Source organism: Arachis stenosperma, chromosome 6 (assembly GCF_014773155.1).
Source record: "Arachis stenosperma cultivar V10309 chromosome 6, arast.V10309.gnm1.PFL2, whole genome shotgun sequence".
NCBI classification, from domain to species: domain Eukaryota; kingdom Viridiplantae; phylum Streptophyta; class Magnoliopsida; order Fabales; family Fabaceae; genus Arachis; species Arachis stenosperma.
The window spans coordinates 101,446,413-101,465,143 of NC_080382.1; the positions used below are offsets into that span (position 1 = coordinate 101,446,413).

Genomic DNA, 18,731 nt, shown 5'->3' on the forward strand with positions numbered 1-18,731 from the left:
AGTGAACACCATTTTAAATTAAATGAAAATGCATTTATTTTACTTTTCACAAGTTCAACAAATTAAGATAAGTATATAAATTTTTACAATTACTAATAAATTAGTTTTTCCCAAAAAAAATAATAGTGAGTGTGAAAATGAAACTGAAAATAAAGTTAAGGGTAAATGGGTAAGTGCGCATCAAATAACAGCAAGAAGTGAGGGAAAACCCAGGTTTCAGTGTTTCACCCTTCCCTTCCTTAATCACTCTTCAGCGCTCCAATTAACAACACACTTGTCCCAGATTTCGGAGTTTTCTTCAGTTTTAGTTCTTCTGCTGAGACACGATTTGCCGAAAGTGAAAGAGAGAGAAGAAAATAAAAAATAAAAAGGAGAAAAATTGGGTTCAGGAGAAGAAGAAGAAGATGGGAGAGATGTTGGAGCTGAGCCCGGACGAAGAGAGAATAATGATCAGAGACATTGCCCTCTCTTCTCAATCTAATAGCAAAGAAGGCGACACCTTCTTCTTAATCACTCAGAGGTTCTTTTCCTTTTTTTTCTTTTCATTTTTTCATTTTTAATTTCCCCCCTGAAGATGGTAACTTCTGGAACTCGCTGCCCTAAGTCAGACACAAAGTTCTCATTTTTCGGGGTTCTTAGAATATTTGATTTCAATTTCGCTTCACTTAAAGATACGATGTGTGCCTAATTTTGCTTTATTTGTTTTTTTATTCACTTGAGATTGTAATTTTTAGGAGATGGTGCGTGGATTTTACGTGAATACTGCTTTATTTTTGGACTGGTTTAATCTTGGGTTGAATGCGTTTGTTGCTTCTCCTGGTGGGTTGTTTTGTCAATAATGGTGATTTTTGTGATTAATAGTTGTTGCAACCATGTATTCTATTCTAACATAGACGACAAAACTAGCTTGATAAGGTGCATTTTAGTAGAATAAACAACCTTATGTTTTGGCTTATTCCTTATCATTGTTGACTCTGACCACTGCAATATCTTACAAGTGAATACTGTAAATTGCTTCCTCTGGGGGAGGGTTATTGTGCTCAATCAATATGCATGCTGAAATTAGGAAATGCAAGGTTAGGTCTAGTTCTGCGCTACTGATTCTGTGGATTCCTTTGAGATGCCGAGGCTGCTTTGTTGCCTTGGCTTGCATTTTGTGCGGACAACTCTAGATTAAAGTTTGTGTTCGGTTCATTTCTTTAATGTAGTTAGTGTTTGTTTTATATCATTAATATTGGAATTTGCTTTCTATATTTATTGAAATACTTCCTTGTTTTTATGCTTTTATTTTGTCACACTGCTACAAAACATTGGCCCCCATGATAGTACGACAGCCTATCAAACAAATAACGAGAAACTGTTTCAGTGCAACTGTAAGCAAATTGTTCTAAAGGAAAGCAACTACCGTTCTATGTAAAAGCAATTCAGCCTCTATTTTGAAGGTTGATTTTCACATAACACACATCTTGGGAGAAGGATCTGTGTGTGCAAAGTTGTCGGTTCCTTTCTTCACAAATTGGTTATTAGGAGTCCATATAGAAAAAGACATCTGTTCTCTAAAGAGTTAATCTTGAAGTCAAACATTGACATTGTATTTACTTTTATCTTCATTTGTGGCTATAGACCAGCTGATTTAGTTTGAATGCTCCCTGACAAATATGTAATCATGTAAGATAACAAGGATTTTGTTTCCAATTTTTTCATGCAGATGGTGGCAACATTGGATTGAATATGTGAACCAAGATCAGTCAAACAATTCTTATGATGGTTCCTCCTTTTTAGAATATGGTGACTTGCCAAATTCAAGTGCTTTAAAGAGGCCTGCTGTTATTGATAATTCTGATTTGATAGATGATTCTGTGTCAGAGGACTCTAGTACGGGTATTGATATTCATGATACACTTTTAGAAGGTCGTGACTATGTATTACTTCCCCAAGAAGTTTGGAACCAATTATATGCATGGTGAGCTAGCTTGCTTAGTACACGTCATCTTTGGTTAATCTAAAATGTGAAAAAGTGCCTGGTTATAATTTTTGCTCTTTCTTTTGCTTTTTTGTTTTTCTGGTTTGTTGCGTAAGTTCGCAAATGGTTGCAAACTCGAACACTTGAAGATCACTAAACCTTTTTCTGGTCTTTAATCTGAGTTTCCTGACTTAGTTTTTGCCTTTTTCTCAACCAGGTATGGTGGTGGACCTACATTGCCAAGGAAAGTTATCAGTGCAGGTCTTTCCCAGACAGAGCTGGCCGTAGAGGTGTATCCTCTACGGCTTCAATTACTCATGTTGCCAAGAAATGATCGTACCAGCATAAGAATAAGCAAGAAGGTATAATATGAGAGATAATGACAATTGATAGGAAAATCTTTAACATCTCTTGTTTCTTTGCAATTATAGTTTGCTTTATTCATGTTTTATCTACCTCATAGTAGAGAAATTTTTTGGCAGGAAACCATTGGACAGCTTCACAGGAAAGCTTGTGAAATATTTGATCTTCCATTGGACCAAGTAAAGACTTATGATTCCCTCTTGAAATTCAAAACATTTTAAAACATTTTTCACCCTCCTCAGTATATAGTAAAAGTAGTCACCTCTATTGTAGGTATGTATTTGGGATTACTATGCCCGCCGGAAGAATGCCTTGATGAATGACATGGACAAAACACTTGATGATGCCAATATACAAATGGACCAAGATGTGAGTCTTCACATAATTTTATGTTGGATTGTACCTCTTTATCTTGTTTATGCTTTATAACCATTGTTTTTCTATTGATATCTTATAACATTCATACAGATTCTTGTTGAGGTTATCAACAATACGAATGACACAAGCTCTGCCCATGAAAATGGGTCTGCGCAGAGGGAAGCAAATTCTGTTCTTGTCGAGCCTTCAAACTCAAATTTATCAATTGCTGGTGGCCTGTCTGCTAGCAGGGTTCCCTCTAGAAGCTATAATGCAGATCTTTCTTCTTCTCAGAACCTAAATCCTCCAGCCAGAGATGCGGAAAATCCTTATGGGAGTGGTGTCACCACACGAGGTTCAGTGAGTGGTCTCACCGGGCTGCTGAATCTTGGCAACACTTGTTTCATGAATAGTGCAATACAGTGTCTTGTCCATACACCAGAGTTTGCTAGGTACTTTCGGGAGGACTATCACCAAGAGATAAATTGGCAAAATCCATTGGGCATGGTTGTAAGTATCATGTTAAAGTTAGTAAAAATGAAGCGCGCCCCCCCCCCCCCCCCTCCCCCAGTCCTTTCTTTCTCTTTTTTTTTTTTTTTAGATCTTTTCTCTTGTGTACTTATACTTTTTGCTGGAATTAATTTAATGTGTGCTACACAAAATTAGGGCTTAAGTTCACTTTTAGCTCATTGCCCTTTTATTTCAATTTGAGTAATTTCATTCATGCAGTTGTTGATAAAAATATGCAACTTTTTCTGAATGAGGTCCAGAAGTGTAATTAAGCATAGTTTTAACGTGACCATGAATGGAAAAAGGCTCTTTTTATGTTTATTCTATTGTTCTGCTTTTCATTTAGTTACTATCATGGGTTTAGTATATTTCTTTCTTAAATATAAGAAAAATTTAGGCCTGTGGCAACATTTATACTTTATCTTCATTTCCCTTGATTCTTGATAGCATTTGTGGGAGAGATTCTATGCTTCATGCTTTGGTTATGATAAGGTTCCTTTGAGTTCATCTTCTTGAATGCTCCCTTCACTTTATTTAGTTGGGGAGTGGTTTTACTCAACCATTTGATAACTATCTTATTTGCAAATTAATGTTCTAAACAGAATTAACCATTATGTAGGGTGAGCTAGCCCTAGCCTTTGGTGAGTTGCTTCGTAAACTATGGGCACCTGGGCGAACACCAATTGCTCCTCGGCCTTTCAAAGCCAAGCTTGCTCGCTTTGCACCTCAGTTCAGTGGGCACAATCAGCACGATTCTCAGGTTTGCTTGTTGATTGAATGTTTTCACAATCTCTTTTATTTTATTTCTATGGCAAGTATGTGACAGCATTTGTTTTACTATTTTGTCAGGAGCTTTTAGCATTTCTGCTGGATGGTCTTCACGAAGACTTGAATCGTGTTAAACACAAACCATATATAAAGTCTCGAGATGCTGATGGCCGACCAGATGAAGAAGTGGCTGATGAGTATTGGGCAAATCATATTGCTCGCAATGATTCCATAATTGTTGATGTTTGCCAGGTGAATAAAATGGAACTTAGTAAACTTTTGTGAGGTTTTCATTGTTATTTTAATGCCATCCTGTGAAAAACAACTTGAACTTGCATGGAGAACCGGAAATGGTCCATTATACTCATGTGAATTAATGTTAGCATTAAGGCTTGAGATATGGCTTCATGCAATCATGCGCAATTCTTTCCATGAACTCTTTTTAATGTGCGGATCTTCCTTGTTACTTCTAGATATGATTTGAGGTTTCCTTTCACCTATTATATCCATTGAGATAATCCGTATATTTGGACAGTCTGTTGCTTAGGCATCCACATATGTACAATTATGACACTGTTTTGCATGATTTTCTGTCAGCTCAATTTCTATCAAGTATAGTTGTTCCCTTGAGAGAATATTTAACTTTTCAATGATACCTTTCCTTGCTTTTGTAACATTCTGACATATGCATCTCCTAATATCTAAGAATTTCTGATGCTAGTAATTAACAGTCAAAGTCATATAAGTTATCAATATAACAATCTGTTTGGGGCTGCTTTCTTCTTTCAGAAACTATTGTGCTGCTGATTTGCAAGCCTTTTATCTAGTAATGGTATTGTTTCATTTATTAGAAAAATGCTTGGTAATTATAGCAAATTACAAAATCATATAACATAAGTGTGATGTGAGTCATTAACAAATCATTATTTTTCAAGCATGGAAATAAGAAACACTGATTGTGGGCTTTGTTAAAGAGAGAAGAGAATTGTTAATTTGTTGCTAAACCACTATCTTTTTCACTTGGGAAAGAGTATAGTGCCACCTTAAAATTTTATTATTTGGCTAGCATATTACCATTACCAATTTAACAAATCCTTCAGCTTCCACAAAGGATCTATTGGGTCAAAAATTAAAGCTTGCGGACTAATTGAGAGGATGATTGATTTGGACAAATCCACTGGGAATAAAAAAGGATTACACCATTTTTATGACTGTAGTCACCCTTTGTTTCCTTAGGATCATATTTTACTTCTCTTCATGAAAAGAATTGTTTATCCAAAGGGAGGAGTGATTCTAAGATAAGAGACATGATAATTTCAATCCGCTTGAGTTATTTTTGTATGTCCGGTGAATAGTTGAAGCATAGCTTAACCAGTCTTACACCAGAAACTCCAATATAAAAGTATTGATTGCGTTTATTAATGATGTGATGCCACTGTTTGTCCAGAGTTTCAACTTTAGTCTCTTGATTGTCGCTAGAAATTGTTTGTGCATAATATCTACTCGCAGCTTTTTATTTTAGCATGTAACTGATCAAGGTCACTGGTATTTCATTACCATTTTAGGGGCAATACAAGTCAACATTGGTTTGTCCAGTTTGCAATAAAGTCTCTGTCACGTTTGATCCTTTTATGTACCTTTCCTTGCCACTCCAGTCAACCAGCAGCAGGACCATGACAGTGACAGTTTTTACTTGTGATGGAACTGCCCTGCCATCTCCTTGTACTGTAACTGTGCCTAAGCAGGGACGCTGCAAAGATCTGATTCAGGCTCTCAGCAATGCTTGCTCACTGAAGCATAACGAGAGACTGTTGCTTGTAGAGGTGTGTATCATGCTGGAATAATAATTAAATATATGGGTTGGAATTACATTAATTCTAACTTGTGTTTGTTACATTGATGAGCCATTCACAGGTACGAAACCATTTGATTCATAGATTTCTTGAAGATCCTCTTCAGTTGTTGTCCACTATCAAAGATGATGACCATGTTGCTGTTTACAAGATTCCAAAGATAGAGAAAAACACAAAGTATCTCCAGTTGATCCACCGCCGGAGAGAGCAGTATGTATTTTTTCATTTATACTTTTTTTATGGTAGTTATATGTTGTGTTAAATAATCACTCTGGTTTGTCTCGAAACTTTAGGCATATTAATTTGATAATTTTTTTCATAGGAGCAGTGACTCGCACACTGTATCAGGATGGAAGCCATATGGAACACCTATTGTGTCATTGATCTCATGTGATGATCCAGTTACAAGAGGCGATATACAAGTGATAGTTAATCGTATGCTCTCTCCACTGTTGAGGAAAAGTGGCAATACAGAGCACACTAATACAGAAACCAGCATCACAAAAGCTGCTGGCGACAATGCTTCTAGCGATGCATATGCTACCAACTTGGTGTCAAATTCAGTAAATAAGGCTGGACGAACGCCAACACTACCCCTTCTTTTGATAGATGAAAGCAATGCTTGCATTGATCTTTCTATGGGAGAGGATAAAGTTGTTAAACTTCCTTCTTCGTCAACACTTCTAGTGTATATTGATTGGTCTCAAAAGCTTCTGGAGAAGTATGATACTCATCCACTTGAGACTTTGCCTGAAGTTTTAAAATACGGGCCCGTGTCCAAGAAAGCTCGTACTGAACCCCTCTCATTGTACACCTGTTTGGAAGCTTTTCTGCGTGAAGAACCTCTGGTGCCTGAAGATATGTGGTTTGTCCCATCTCCAACTCTCTTATCCTATGATACTCTCCATATCCTTATTTTGTGCTCAGTCTGTTTTATGACCTGCATATTTTGTTCTGCATTGCCCTAAAAGCTCAACTAGCTTGTGCAATAAAAGAATCTCATGAAAGTGAATGAAACATGTGGTTGAGAATAATGGGAAATGGTGATTACACACATCATTGGATTTACTACCATGCTATGTGGTGATATCTTCCCTTTTTAGATATGGCTGCTTTTCATGAACTATGGGTGGGCTAGTTCTTAATATGTTCAATTAGAGTTTTATGGCCTTAGGTTTCAATTTCTATTGCGGTTGATTTTTTATTGCATTCTTGAAATTTCAAAATGTTTAATGCAAATTTTACACTGAGAATCTTTGATAAAAAATTTTAATCCTTTGTACTTCAACATATTGAATGCATTACTTCTAGCGGCTGTAATATATGCTGTTTCTCCTGCTTTCTCTCCTTTGTGCTTTTGTTGAATGTATTAAAACTGTTGCTTTATAACACTTAATCGAGACACTAATATTTGTTGTTTTTGACTATATACATTCTTTAGTTGTATTGCTATATCCTCCAAGCAATTTGCTATGTACATTAAAACAATCTTAGAATAAAGAATTCGACATACTTGTCACTTTTGTATTATTTTACATTTACATAATTTTCATGCTATTGAGATACTTTTCTTTGAATTAGCATTCTTTAGATGAGTTATTATATCCTCCAAGCAATTCGCTATGAACATTAAAACAACCTTAGGTAATGGACAATATTTAGATGCGAAGTGCTAATGTCATATGTGTGTAAAATCTTAGGTACTGTCCCCAATGCAAAGAGAGAAGACAAGCAAGCAAAAAGCTTGACTTGTGGAGGCTCCCAGAGGTTTTGGTCATTCATTTGAAGAGGTTCTCATACAGCAGGTCAATGAAGCATAAACTAGAGACCTTTGTTAACTTTCCGGTTCATGACTTTGACTTAACGAACTATGTAGCCAATAAAAACAATTCTCGGCGTCAGCTGTATGAACTGTATGCCCTCACAAACCATTATGGTAGTATGGGTAGTGGTCATTACACTGCACATATCAAGGTAAGAGCATTAAACATTTCATTTCCTTTTAAGTTGATTGGATTTCTTCTGTCCATTTTGCCTAGCATCTATATTGTTACGTTCTTGGCCGATTCTTTGGAACAATTTTGATGACAGGTTTTTCCCAATGTGCAGCTCTTAGATGAAAACAGGTGGTACAATTTTGACGACAGCCACATATCACCCATAAGTGAGGATGATGTGAACACTGCAGCTGCCTATGTTCTATTTTACCGGAGGGTGCGGAGTGACGATGATTCTGTTAGCAATGGGGCCTAGTCTTCCGTGTTGTCGACAATGTCGTACGATGCATGTGTCAATAAGGCATCTAGTTATAATTCCCAGAGAAGTTGTAGAAACTAGATAGGTAGCAGCTCAGGTGTCTCAATCTAGGGATTTTGTTATATGTATGGAATATAAAATCATGTTCATATTAGAGTAGTAACGGAGTTAATAATCATAGATGAACTTTTTAAACTTTTGTTCCTTTTTCCCCTCTTTTCCTGTTGACTTGATTACTGGATCGGGGAAGTCGAAATTGAAATGCTTTGGATTCAGAAGCACATGGCAACTAAATTGATCAATGCAGGGCCTTTCTGAGCATGCCAGCAGCAACAATGTGACACCATGCAATTTTTATCTCGAGAAATTGTAATTAAGAGAGTTTTTGTATTATATTATATTATTTTATTTTATTCGATGAACATTCAACATTCTGCAGAATCAGATGTGACTTTAGCTAGAGGATTCTAGGTTTAAACTTAAGTGGGAAAGGCTAGGGATAGGTGTTGTAGGTTGAAACAACAAAGGAGGGTGTATCTGTTACCTTGCAGTAATATCTGAATATGTAAGTGGTATATCTGTTTGCTTATTGTTTTCTTGTATTTCTGTGTAACATATCATAACATTTTTAAATTTGAGTAGGGATTTTTGTTATAATGTATTTTCAATTTGTATTTCGGATTCGGATATAATTTGAATTTAGATTTCGGTTGTTTCTTTTTTTTTTTTGGTGACTGGAAATATCAAAAAACATAGAAACAAAACACAAGCCAAGCCAAACTAACTAGAACCAGCAGCCTCTTGCACTAGGATTTGCTCCAAATGCTTGATCCAAGAAACATGAGCTGAATCACTTGTTCTAGATTTAGCAAACCAATTAGCAACATCATTAGCTTTTCTTCCAATAAGATGGAATTGAACCTCGCAGTGATTGGACAAAAGATCTTGGAGCTTTAACGCAATATCCGTCACCTCGTGTTGTATGGCTGGTGATGTTACTCAACACAAGATAGGCATCGAGTGAGTCCGTCTCACAAATAACATTCGTGCAATTAGTTTTTCAGGCTAACATCAGCCCCTTCCAAGAAGCCAGTAGCTCACAACGATAAATAGACCCGAAAGGAAGAGTACCTGAACGACCTAGCACCCATCTCCCTCTATCATCCTTTAGAACACAACTAAAACCAGCTCGCTTGACTCTATGAAAAGCACTAGTATCGCAGTTGACCTTGAAAGTGCCACTGGGTGGAAGTCCCACTTAAAGTTCCTATCAATATCTGAATAGATAATCCAGTTGTAATGAAGGTTTCTAAGATCAAAGTTCATATTTCTATTTAGAATCGCCACTTTCTTATCGGACCAGACTTCATCTTGGTTGAAAATCTTGTGACATCGATGCCACCATATCCACAATATTCACGATGCGAAGAGGCAATCCTTTCTAGATTTGCCCTTTTTGAGCCAAGGAGCTAAATTGGACGATCCCCTGGTCTCGATGAACGAAGGGTTGAGGATATTCCAAACAGTTTGGCCCTGTCGCAATCTCTAAAACAGTGTAGAATTGATTCAGAATGGGCACCACACCTCTTGCAAATATCACTAGCTGTTAGCTTGCGCTTGAACCAGAATGCATCAGTAGGGACAGCATTGTGAAGAGAAACCCAGAACAAGAACTTGATCTTCTCCGGGATGAAAGGCTTCCATATCCAATTCCAGTCTTCGCTTTCATCCCATTAGAATTTTCTTTTCGCCAACCAAAGATATCCACTTCTAGAAGAATTCTCCTTTGTTGAGGCCGCATCCCAAACCCACCCTGGGCCATAATGGTTGTTACCAAGAATGGCAACTCGATTAGGGACGAACGAATATGATGAGGAAGAGGAGAATAGAGCTTGCTAAGATCCCATCGACTATTGCAAATAACATCATCTAGAAAAAGGTGGAGGTCAGTTATATGAACGAAAAGAATTAAGTCCGCAAGCTTACCCAAAGAAGACCATTGATCAAACCACAATGATTGATCTAAAGTACCATAGTACCACGCAAAGCCCTCTTTTAAGTTATTGAACGCTTTTATCATATTTTTCCAAACATAAGAAGTCCCAAAACCTTTCCCAACAAACTTTAGTTCGGTGATAAATAAGGTATATAATTGGGATGAAAGAATGATACACTTTTAATATTGTCAAAATTTTAGTTACTATAGCTAGTATAATTATATAAAAATGTAGCAACTAGAACTCCCCAATTTATAACGTGTTATATACTATTCAACGGATGCGAGTTTGTGAATAGTGTATAGTATCATGGTATTATCAAAACCAACCCGTTGTGTCAAACACTACAAGAAATGTCGTTAAAATTGACGGCCAAATCGACGGCTTAAAATTCGACGGCAAAATAGACTGCGAAGTTGGTCGCTATTAAACTTGTCAATTTTTTAAAATGCTAATAAAATCGACGGCTTGCCTGACCATCGATAATAATTTAATAAAATCGACGGCGCTTCTGTCTACATATGAGTTTGAGAATTTTATATTTTTACTAAAATCGACGATATCGCCGTCGATATTATTATATAAAATCGATGCCATTTTTGTCGATATTTGATCCAATAAAATCGACAACATTTTTGTCTATAATATGCTTACTAAAATCGACAACAGTGCCGTCGATATTAAGATCCAATAAAATCGATACAGTTGCCGTCGATTTTATTATTCATATACCGACAAATACTATGTCTATATTTGGGTTTTCTTGTCTATTTTAAAATTAAAAAGCAACAACTATTCTGTCAATTTTAATAGATATGTTTTAATTATTTTTTCTATTTGAAAAATAATAAACAATTAATGTAAATAAATATAAAAATAAAATTTATACAGAATATAGATAACAAGACAAATAAACTTTTAAATATAAACATAAAATTTATACTAAATATTAGATAATGAGTTTATAAACTTATCAAAATAATAAATAATCCTCTAACATAAATACTCAAGACAAGATAAATAACTAAACTTAGACTTATATTCGTTTAAATTGTAATCTACTAAAAATACAAAATATTCCAAGTAAAGTAATTAAATAACCTACTCATACTCGTCTAAATAATCATCCAGGTCATCAAAATCGTCAGAATCATCCTCCTTTTGAGAACTCTGTGGTTGTCCTGGTCGCTGCAGAATAGGTGGGAGTTTTCTACCTGGGGCTGGGGTTGGGACTGGGGCTGGAGCTGTGCTTTTCTGAGAGCTTGGAAAAGTAAAAGGAGGAGGTGGGAGAACACATGATCCAGAACTACTAGGACCCATGGCCCTCACATACTCAATCAAGCTGCTCAATTGATGACTAAACTGATCCATCTGTGAGTTACTAGTGTTGAGATCCTCACGCAAGGATTAAACAGTCTGTTGCCACTCTCTTTTCTTCCTTTGGTAGCAGTCTTCAAGCTCTCTATATTTAGCGGCATATTGTTCAACTTTCCTATTGAGTATTATGATTCGTTCTCTAAGATCCAAAATATCAGCGCTGGTGGTCGTGGTTGGCCCATCAACTCGAGGTCACACCATGGAAGAGTCCCTTACCTCACCCATGCCATATACCCTACCTCTTCGTTTTCCACCCACTGTCTCAATCCATATGCTTTCCTCAGAGACAGGCGGTGGATCACTTACACCAGCCTCTTTAGTAGCCTATCGCTCTTGCTTAGCCTGAAACATACGCTCTTGAAATATATCCTACAATGAGAAGAAATGATTGATAAACTACTATAAGTATTAATAATGCATAACAATTAGATAACAAAATAGTTACAATTAATAAAGGTAAGTTACCTTTGTCTTTCGGGAGTGTTCATCAACCCATTGAGTCCTATCCTCTTTGCGAGTATGTGTGTGCTAAAGAAACTCATCCATACGTGATGGCCTTCCAAGCGAATGATTCTACATAATGAGAGAAATAATATGACACAATGTCACTGATTGAGGGAAAAAATTGAATATAGTACTGTTGAGATATGATTAGTTCTGTTGTGTCTATATTGTTCCCATGTTACAACTTGCCAATCCTACACTTCATTTACAACAGAATCAAGTGTCCAAATTGTTCCCATGTTAGCTCCTAATTCCCTCCCTTGTTTGACCTCTTTGTGATTCTGACGGAGTGCGTAAAAGAACAACCAGTAAAAGTCACCGCATTAGACATGAAGAAAGAAATAATCTTAATCTTAAAGACCCTCAATGGGAGACATGACAATAAGAAGCTAGACACGGTTTAATGGACTTCAAGTTCACCATCAGTGGTCAAAACTCACGTTTACTTGCAACTTAATAATCCATCAAGCTCATTTTGTTTCAATAAATCATAACACAAGCACAAATAACAGCAACAAAATGGCCCAAAGCACATATTACATACCCTTTTTTCTCTTCTTCTTCTTGATGTTACTAGTGATAGTAACTACTTCTCACAACTAATCATGATAGTAATTACTTCTTCTAAGATATAATAAACAATGAATGGTCTATAATTAAAAATGTGATTTTACTTCCCAATGAATGGTCTCTAATTGGTTTCTTCATTTCAGAACTCATTTTCTCCCTCCTCCCTCCTCCCTCAGGCAATGATTTTAACTCATTTCTCCCATTAGTTAAAGATCAGACAAATCTACTTATCAAATGGTAGAAGACAATAGCTTATGATACTCATTTGTATGTATACATCTGCAGGGTATGTACAAGGGATTATAATTGATGAACCATGACCTTCAAAACTCAGATATTCTAATAAGAAAAATTGTAAATGAAATAAATAAGGTAAATAAACACATTAGAATTGCTGTGAGTTTTTCTTACTTGTTTGGCCTTAAGAAATTTTCAGAAAAGCAAATATCATAGTAAAGATTGTCTTTAAGTAAAAAAGAGGGTTCTATAAGCAACTTATCAAGCGTAACCTCGCTTCTGGAAAGGTGGTGCCTCTTGCAGTGTGAAGAGAAGTACCTCGAGTTGATTTCCTGGCAGCTGCATTTCTCGCCTGTAATTGTCTATAGGCATCAGTGTCCCAACGTCTCATCAATTTACCAAGAACTTCTGGTGGGATCCAATATGGACGGGCACCTTTTTTGCAAATGGCATGGAGCATACCTCGCAAGCGCTTGGCAGCCCTAAACCTCCAAGCTTGATAGATATCATCCTCCTTCGTATCAATAATGTCAAAGCATTTCTATTTTAAAAAAATCCTCTTCCGTATCAATAATGAGACTTAGGTATGGTAGTTTCAATCATTAGAATAAAAAAAATCACATTTTACAATATCACTTAAAATAAATGTTAAAATTGTTGAGACAAAAATACTGCCAAACTAACTAGTAAGTATACTACTAGTAGTATATCACATACCATAAAAGCTAAGATTACCTTTTTAGTGATAGAAGAAGAAAAGTTCATGGAAAAGAATCTCATCCCATATATATATCCATGGTGGAACAAATCAAGAAAACAACCACTGCTTATTGGTGTAGTAGGAAGAACTAGGCACCTAGCATTTCAGGACTAAATAGAAAGAGCAACACCAATCACCATTTGAAAGTTATATATCAACATGACGTGATCTTTTCATCATAATAATTATGCAAAATATTTATACATATATCTTCATCATCAAATGCATATGTATATAACATCTTCAATTCCTTTATATGTATGAGCCAAAAAGTTCTACAACTATGGAAAACATGAAAAGCATATATATACCATGTGCTATTCTCAAAGAATAATTGTAAGTATATTATTGATTATGTGCTTAATCATATTGATGATAAATGCTTTGACAGTAGTTTGAACATTGTTCATTAGTTCGATCATGTTGTTATATCAAAAGTAAAAAATAAAAAATATATATAAAAAAATATTTTGGAGAGCCGACACTTAAAAATATGTCCCACTGCACACATAAAAAATTATACCATACAGGATAGTTTTTAATTATTAATTTCTGTTTAATTAAACAGCTATAGTAATTAAACAAAATGAGAATCCTGTAGAGTCAAGCTCGTAACAGTTCCTCATTGGGAATAATGACAATGCCCAAAAGCATAGGTTCGGATTTTCAAACTAAAATTAGAGATTGTTCGATGCAAGTATAGTCCAAACCCAACAATTGAACATCAATCAAATATTAAATTCAATACAAAATAACTGGGAGTTTTAATTCCCGAGTCGTCTTCCCTAGGAGTTGCAATTAAGTGTCATGTTATTGACTATGGAAGAAAATGGGGATTAGGAAATGATGGCAAGAAAGGCAAGAAATGCAAATAGCAAGAAATTAAATAAGCATGCAAGAAAGTAAAGGAAAGCAATTAAAAGCAATGAAAATGAAAATTAAATGCTAAAAAGAACTCTTGGCAAGAATTGGGTAATTAGGAATTCCTATCCTAGTTGTGGACCACAAACATGGTAATTGTGTGGAATCAATCCAAACTAGTCAATCCTCCTTGAGAATTAGTCAAAAGGGTGTAATTGATCTCAATCCATAAGTCTTAGTCAACTCACTAATTACTTAGTGAAAGACTATCGTCAATGGAAACCAAACCAATTAGCCATTCCCACACAATGCGGAATGGACATCCACAACTCAATTCCACCCAAACATCCAATTTTTCAACCAAGAGTGTGAAAACTAAACATGCAAGAAATTAAACATCAAAGCAATAAAAGTCAAAGCAATTAAATGTCAAAGCAAGGAAGATTAAAATGTAAGAAACTTCATGGCAAGTAATTGAGAACTAAGGCTACCTGTCCTAGTCATTAACCACAAACATATGATGATTATGAAGAGTTAATCCTACTTAGTCAACCTTACATCGAAGATAAGTCAAATAGGCATAGTTAATTTCAATCTCTAAGTCCTATGTCAACACTAGGGGTCACAAAGAGTCAAAAGAAACCAAATTAACAAACAACTCTAATATATCAAATAGGAATGGATATCAATGACTCAAGGGACACCAATCTCAACAATTCCAAGCCAAGAGTGGAAAAAAACTAAGTGAAAACTAAGCCAAGCATTTTATCAAACACTTGGTGTGCATGAAAATAAAATAATATTAAATTACAATAAAATAAATTCTAAAACTATCAAAGCAAGAAAGTAACAATAACAATTTGAGAAAGCAATAAATGACATGAAAACATAAATTGCATTAATTAGAAGCAAAATTAACAAGAGTGTTCATAACATGAGAAATTGACATAAAAGAGGAAATAACAAGAGAAATGAAGAAGAAGAAAGATGCAATAACAATAAATGACAAGGAAAAGTAAATAAAGACAAGAATTAAAAGTAGAAATTGCAAGAAATTAAACTAAGAAACCCTAATTCTAGAGAGAGGGGGGAACTTCTCTCTCTAGAGACTAAGAGAAAACATCATAAAAGCTAAACCTAATTGCCCCCCTTTCTCCAAGCTTCAATTTGGCTTGAAATAGCTTCATAAATGAGTTGGATTGGGTTTTGGGGCCCCAAAAATTGCTGCAAGTGAATTGCAATTAATGAGGTCACGTGCAGGGACCTGTGCGTCCGCACACTTGCTATTTTCTAACTTGTGCGTATGCACAAATCGTGTGCGTATGCACACTTCAACTTATGTCCACTATAGCAAATTATATATCATTTCGAAGCCCCGGACGTTAGCTTTCCAATGCCACTGGAACCGCCTCATTTGGACCTTTGTAGCTCAAGTTATGATCACTTTAGTATCGAGAGGTCAGGGCTGGCAGCTTTACAAATCCTTCATTTCTTGAATTCTCCCATTTTGCATGCTTTCCTTCCACTTCTTCAATCCATACTTGCCTTGTAAGTTTGAAATTACTCAACAAACACATCAAGGCATCAAATGGAATTAAAGTGAATAAAATTTAGCAATTATAAAGTTTAAAAAGCATGTTTTCACTTTCTAGCACAATTTAGTGAGAAATTATGAAACTATGCTATTTCAATGAATAAATGCAAAAAAAGTCAATGAAATCCACCTAATTAAAGCAAATAAATACCATGAAATATGGATTCAACAAATAACAACACTTTATTTGATTAAAAAAGAAAAAGAGAATAACAAGAAGGCAGAATATATAGAACATAATGAGCAATGAATGCTATTCATAAGGAGCATAAGGAGATAGAATTTACCCTCCACTCAGTCCACCAAATTTTTTGAGTATCATCATCTACCTCATCAAAACTCAGCCAAGGCTTGTTGTAGTTTTTCCTAAAAACCTGAGAAATACGCTTCAATCCAGGCTTAGGTGGGTGCCAACTACATCAAAAACCAAATGTCACAATTTATAAAATTTAAAACTGACATGAAAGAAGCAAACATGCTCTATTTTGTGACAAGTACTATAGCAGCAGCATCCTGACAAATAATACTGCACGCAATGCTACTAGTTACCTCAAACAGTACAAATAGAGAAGCAAACAGAAAAGGTGAATGTGTAGGAACGACGATTCAAAGAAACAAATAAAAGTATACCATTTAAATTTATGGATCTTGGACACAGGAAGCAAATAGTTAAGCTAGCTTTGTGATGAATCCATATTTGACAATATATTTTAGTTTGATTTGAGTGAATTTCATCACATAAACCCACATTTATTCATCTAAATAGCATGCTTTTGTATTTTCTCCCTAAATTGTGTCTAATTATGAAAACATGCTCTTTTGTGCTTAATTTAGTCAATTTTTATTCACTTTAATCCCATTTGGTGCCTTGATATATTTGTTAAGTGATTTCAGGTTTTCAAAGCAACTTTGGGTTGAAGAAGTGAAGAAAGAGCGTCTAAAAAGGGGAGAAATCATGAAGAAAATGGAGTTTAGAAGCTGCTGCAAAGGTGTGTACGCACAATGATGCGTGCGTACACACAACGGTGACCTCGTGCAAGGATGCGTACGCACTAAATGTCATGCGTACACACGATGAGAATTTTGCGCGACTGTGCATACGCACCGTAGGTCGTGCGTACGCACGACTGCATGCACGTGAGCTCATTAATGCAAATCGCTGGGGGCGAATTCTGGGCCTCCAAAATCCAATCCAACTCATTTTCTGAAGCTATTTAAGGCCAAAGTGAAGAGGAATAAAAGGGGGGGGGGGGGAATTAGGTTTAGCTTTTTACATGTTTTTCCTCTTAGTTTCTAGAGAGAGAAGCTCCCCCCTCTCTCTAGAATTAGAGTTTCTTAGTTTAATTTCTTGCAATTTCTACTTTTAATTCTTGTTTTCATTTACTTTTTCTTGTCATTTATTGTTATTGCATCTTTGTTCTTTCCTTCTATTTTGTTATTTCATTTCTTTTGTTCCTTTATGTTTATGACACTTTGTTATTTTAATTTACATTTAATGCAATTTATGTTTTATGTTCATTTATTGCTTTCTTTAGTTATTGTTATGATTTTCTTGCATTTGGTAGTTAGAATTTATTTTTAATACAATTTGATAAAATGCTTGGCTTAGTTTTTACTTAGTTTTTTTCTACTCTTGGCTTGAAATTGATGACTTTGGTAATCCTTGAGACATTGATGTCCATTCTTGTTTGATATATTAGAGTAGTTAGTTAATTTGGTTTTCATTGACTCTATGTGACCCTTAATGTTGACATAGGATTTATGGATTGGAATTAACTATGCCTACTTGACTTATCCTCGATGTTAGGGTTGACTAAGCAGGATTAACTCTTCATAATCATCATGTGTTTGTGGTCAATGGCTAGGATAGGTAACCTTGGCTCTCAATTACTTGCCAAGAGATTTCTTGCATTTGAAGTTTCCTTTCCTTACATTTAATTGCTTTGACTTTCATTGCTTTGATGTTTAATCCCTTGCATGTTTAGTATTCACACTCTTGGTTGAGAAATTGGGTGTTTGGGTGGAATTGAGTTGTGGATGTCCATTCCGCATTGTGTGAGAATTGTTAATTGGTTTGGTTTTGCTTGACTCTAAGTGACCAACTAGTGTTGACTTAGGACTTAGAGATTGGAATCAATTATGCCTTTTTGACTAATTCTCAAGTAGGATTGATTAGTTGGGATTAATTCCACACAATTGCCATGTTTGTGGTCCATAATTAGGATAGGAACCCTTGATTCCCCAATTATCACCAAGAGTCCTTTTTAGCACTTAATTTCCATTTTCATTGCTTTTAATTGCTTTCCTTTAATTTCTTGCATGATTATTTACTTTCTTGCCATTTACATTGCTTGCTCTTTTGCCATCATCCATTCCACATGCTCTCTTATAGCCAATAATTGACACTTAATTGCAACTCCTAGGGAAGACGACCTGACGTTTAAGTACTCTCGGTTAATTAGAAATTGTAAACATTTGATTGATGATCAATTGTTGGGTTTGGACTATACTTGCAACGTCAATCCTATTTTTAGTGTGAAAATCCAAACCTATGCTCTTGGCCATTCATCACTTTGATAACAACTAAAGGAACTAAGAAGATAAGCATATCGAATCAAAGCAAATAGTTAAGCAAATATTTTCATTAACAAATATCCAACTAAACAAATAAAAGCACGCCCATTTAAAGTGCATGCTTAGTTCATAAAATTTAAAGTAAATAACAAACCATTTGGCACCATCATATATGAGTTTGGGAGCA

General features: G+C 35.5%; 1 protein-coding gene across 4 annotated transcripts; it reads left to right on the top strand.

The window, feature by feature from the left end:
* The first annotated feature begins 203 nt into the window (after positions 1-203).
* On the top strand, positions 204-8,722 carry LOC130935484 (ubiquitin carboxyl-terminal hydrolase 5). 4 transcript variants are annotated; one of them, XM_057865250.1, is made up of 14 exons: positions 204-520; positions 1,709-1,788; positions 1,867-1,963; positions 2,181-2,325; positions 2,446-2,505; positions 2,600-2,695; positions 2,795-3,193; positions 3,813-3,953; positions 4,043-4,213; positions 5,527-5,784; positions 5,876-6,024; positions 6,137-6,679; positions 7,515-7,788; positions 7,906-8,722. In XM_057865250.1, the coding sequence occupies exons 1-14, from the start codon at positions 405-407 to the stop codon at positions 8,065-8,067; spliced, it is 2,691 nt and encodes an 896-aa protein (XP_057721233.1). In that variant the 5' UTR covers positions 204-404; the 3' UTR covers positions 8,068-8,722. The 4 variants fall into 4 exon arrangements, with proteins under 4 accessions (XP_057721233.1, XP_057721229.1, XP_057721232.1 ...); XM_057865246.1 differs by having other exon boundaries at positions 1,709-1,963; XM_057865249.1 differs by having other exon boundaries at positions 1,709-1,963; positions 7,924-8,722.
* The last annotated feature ends 10,009 nt before the right edge of the window (positions 8,723-18,731 follow it).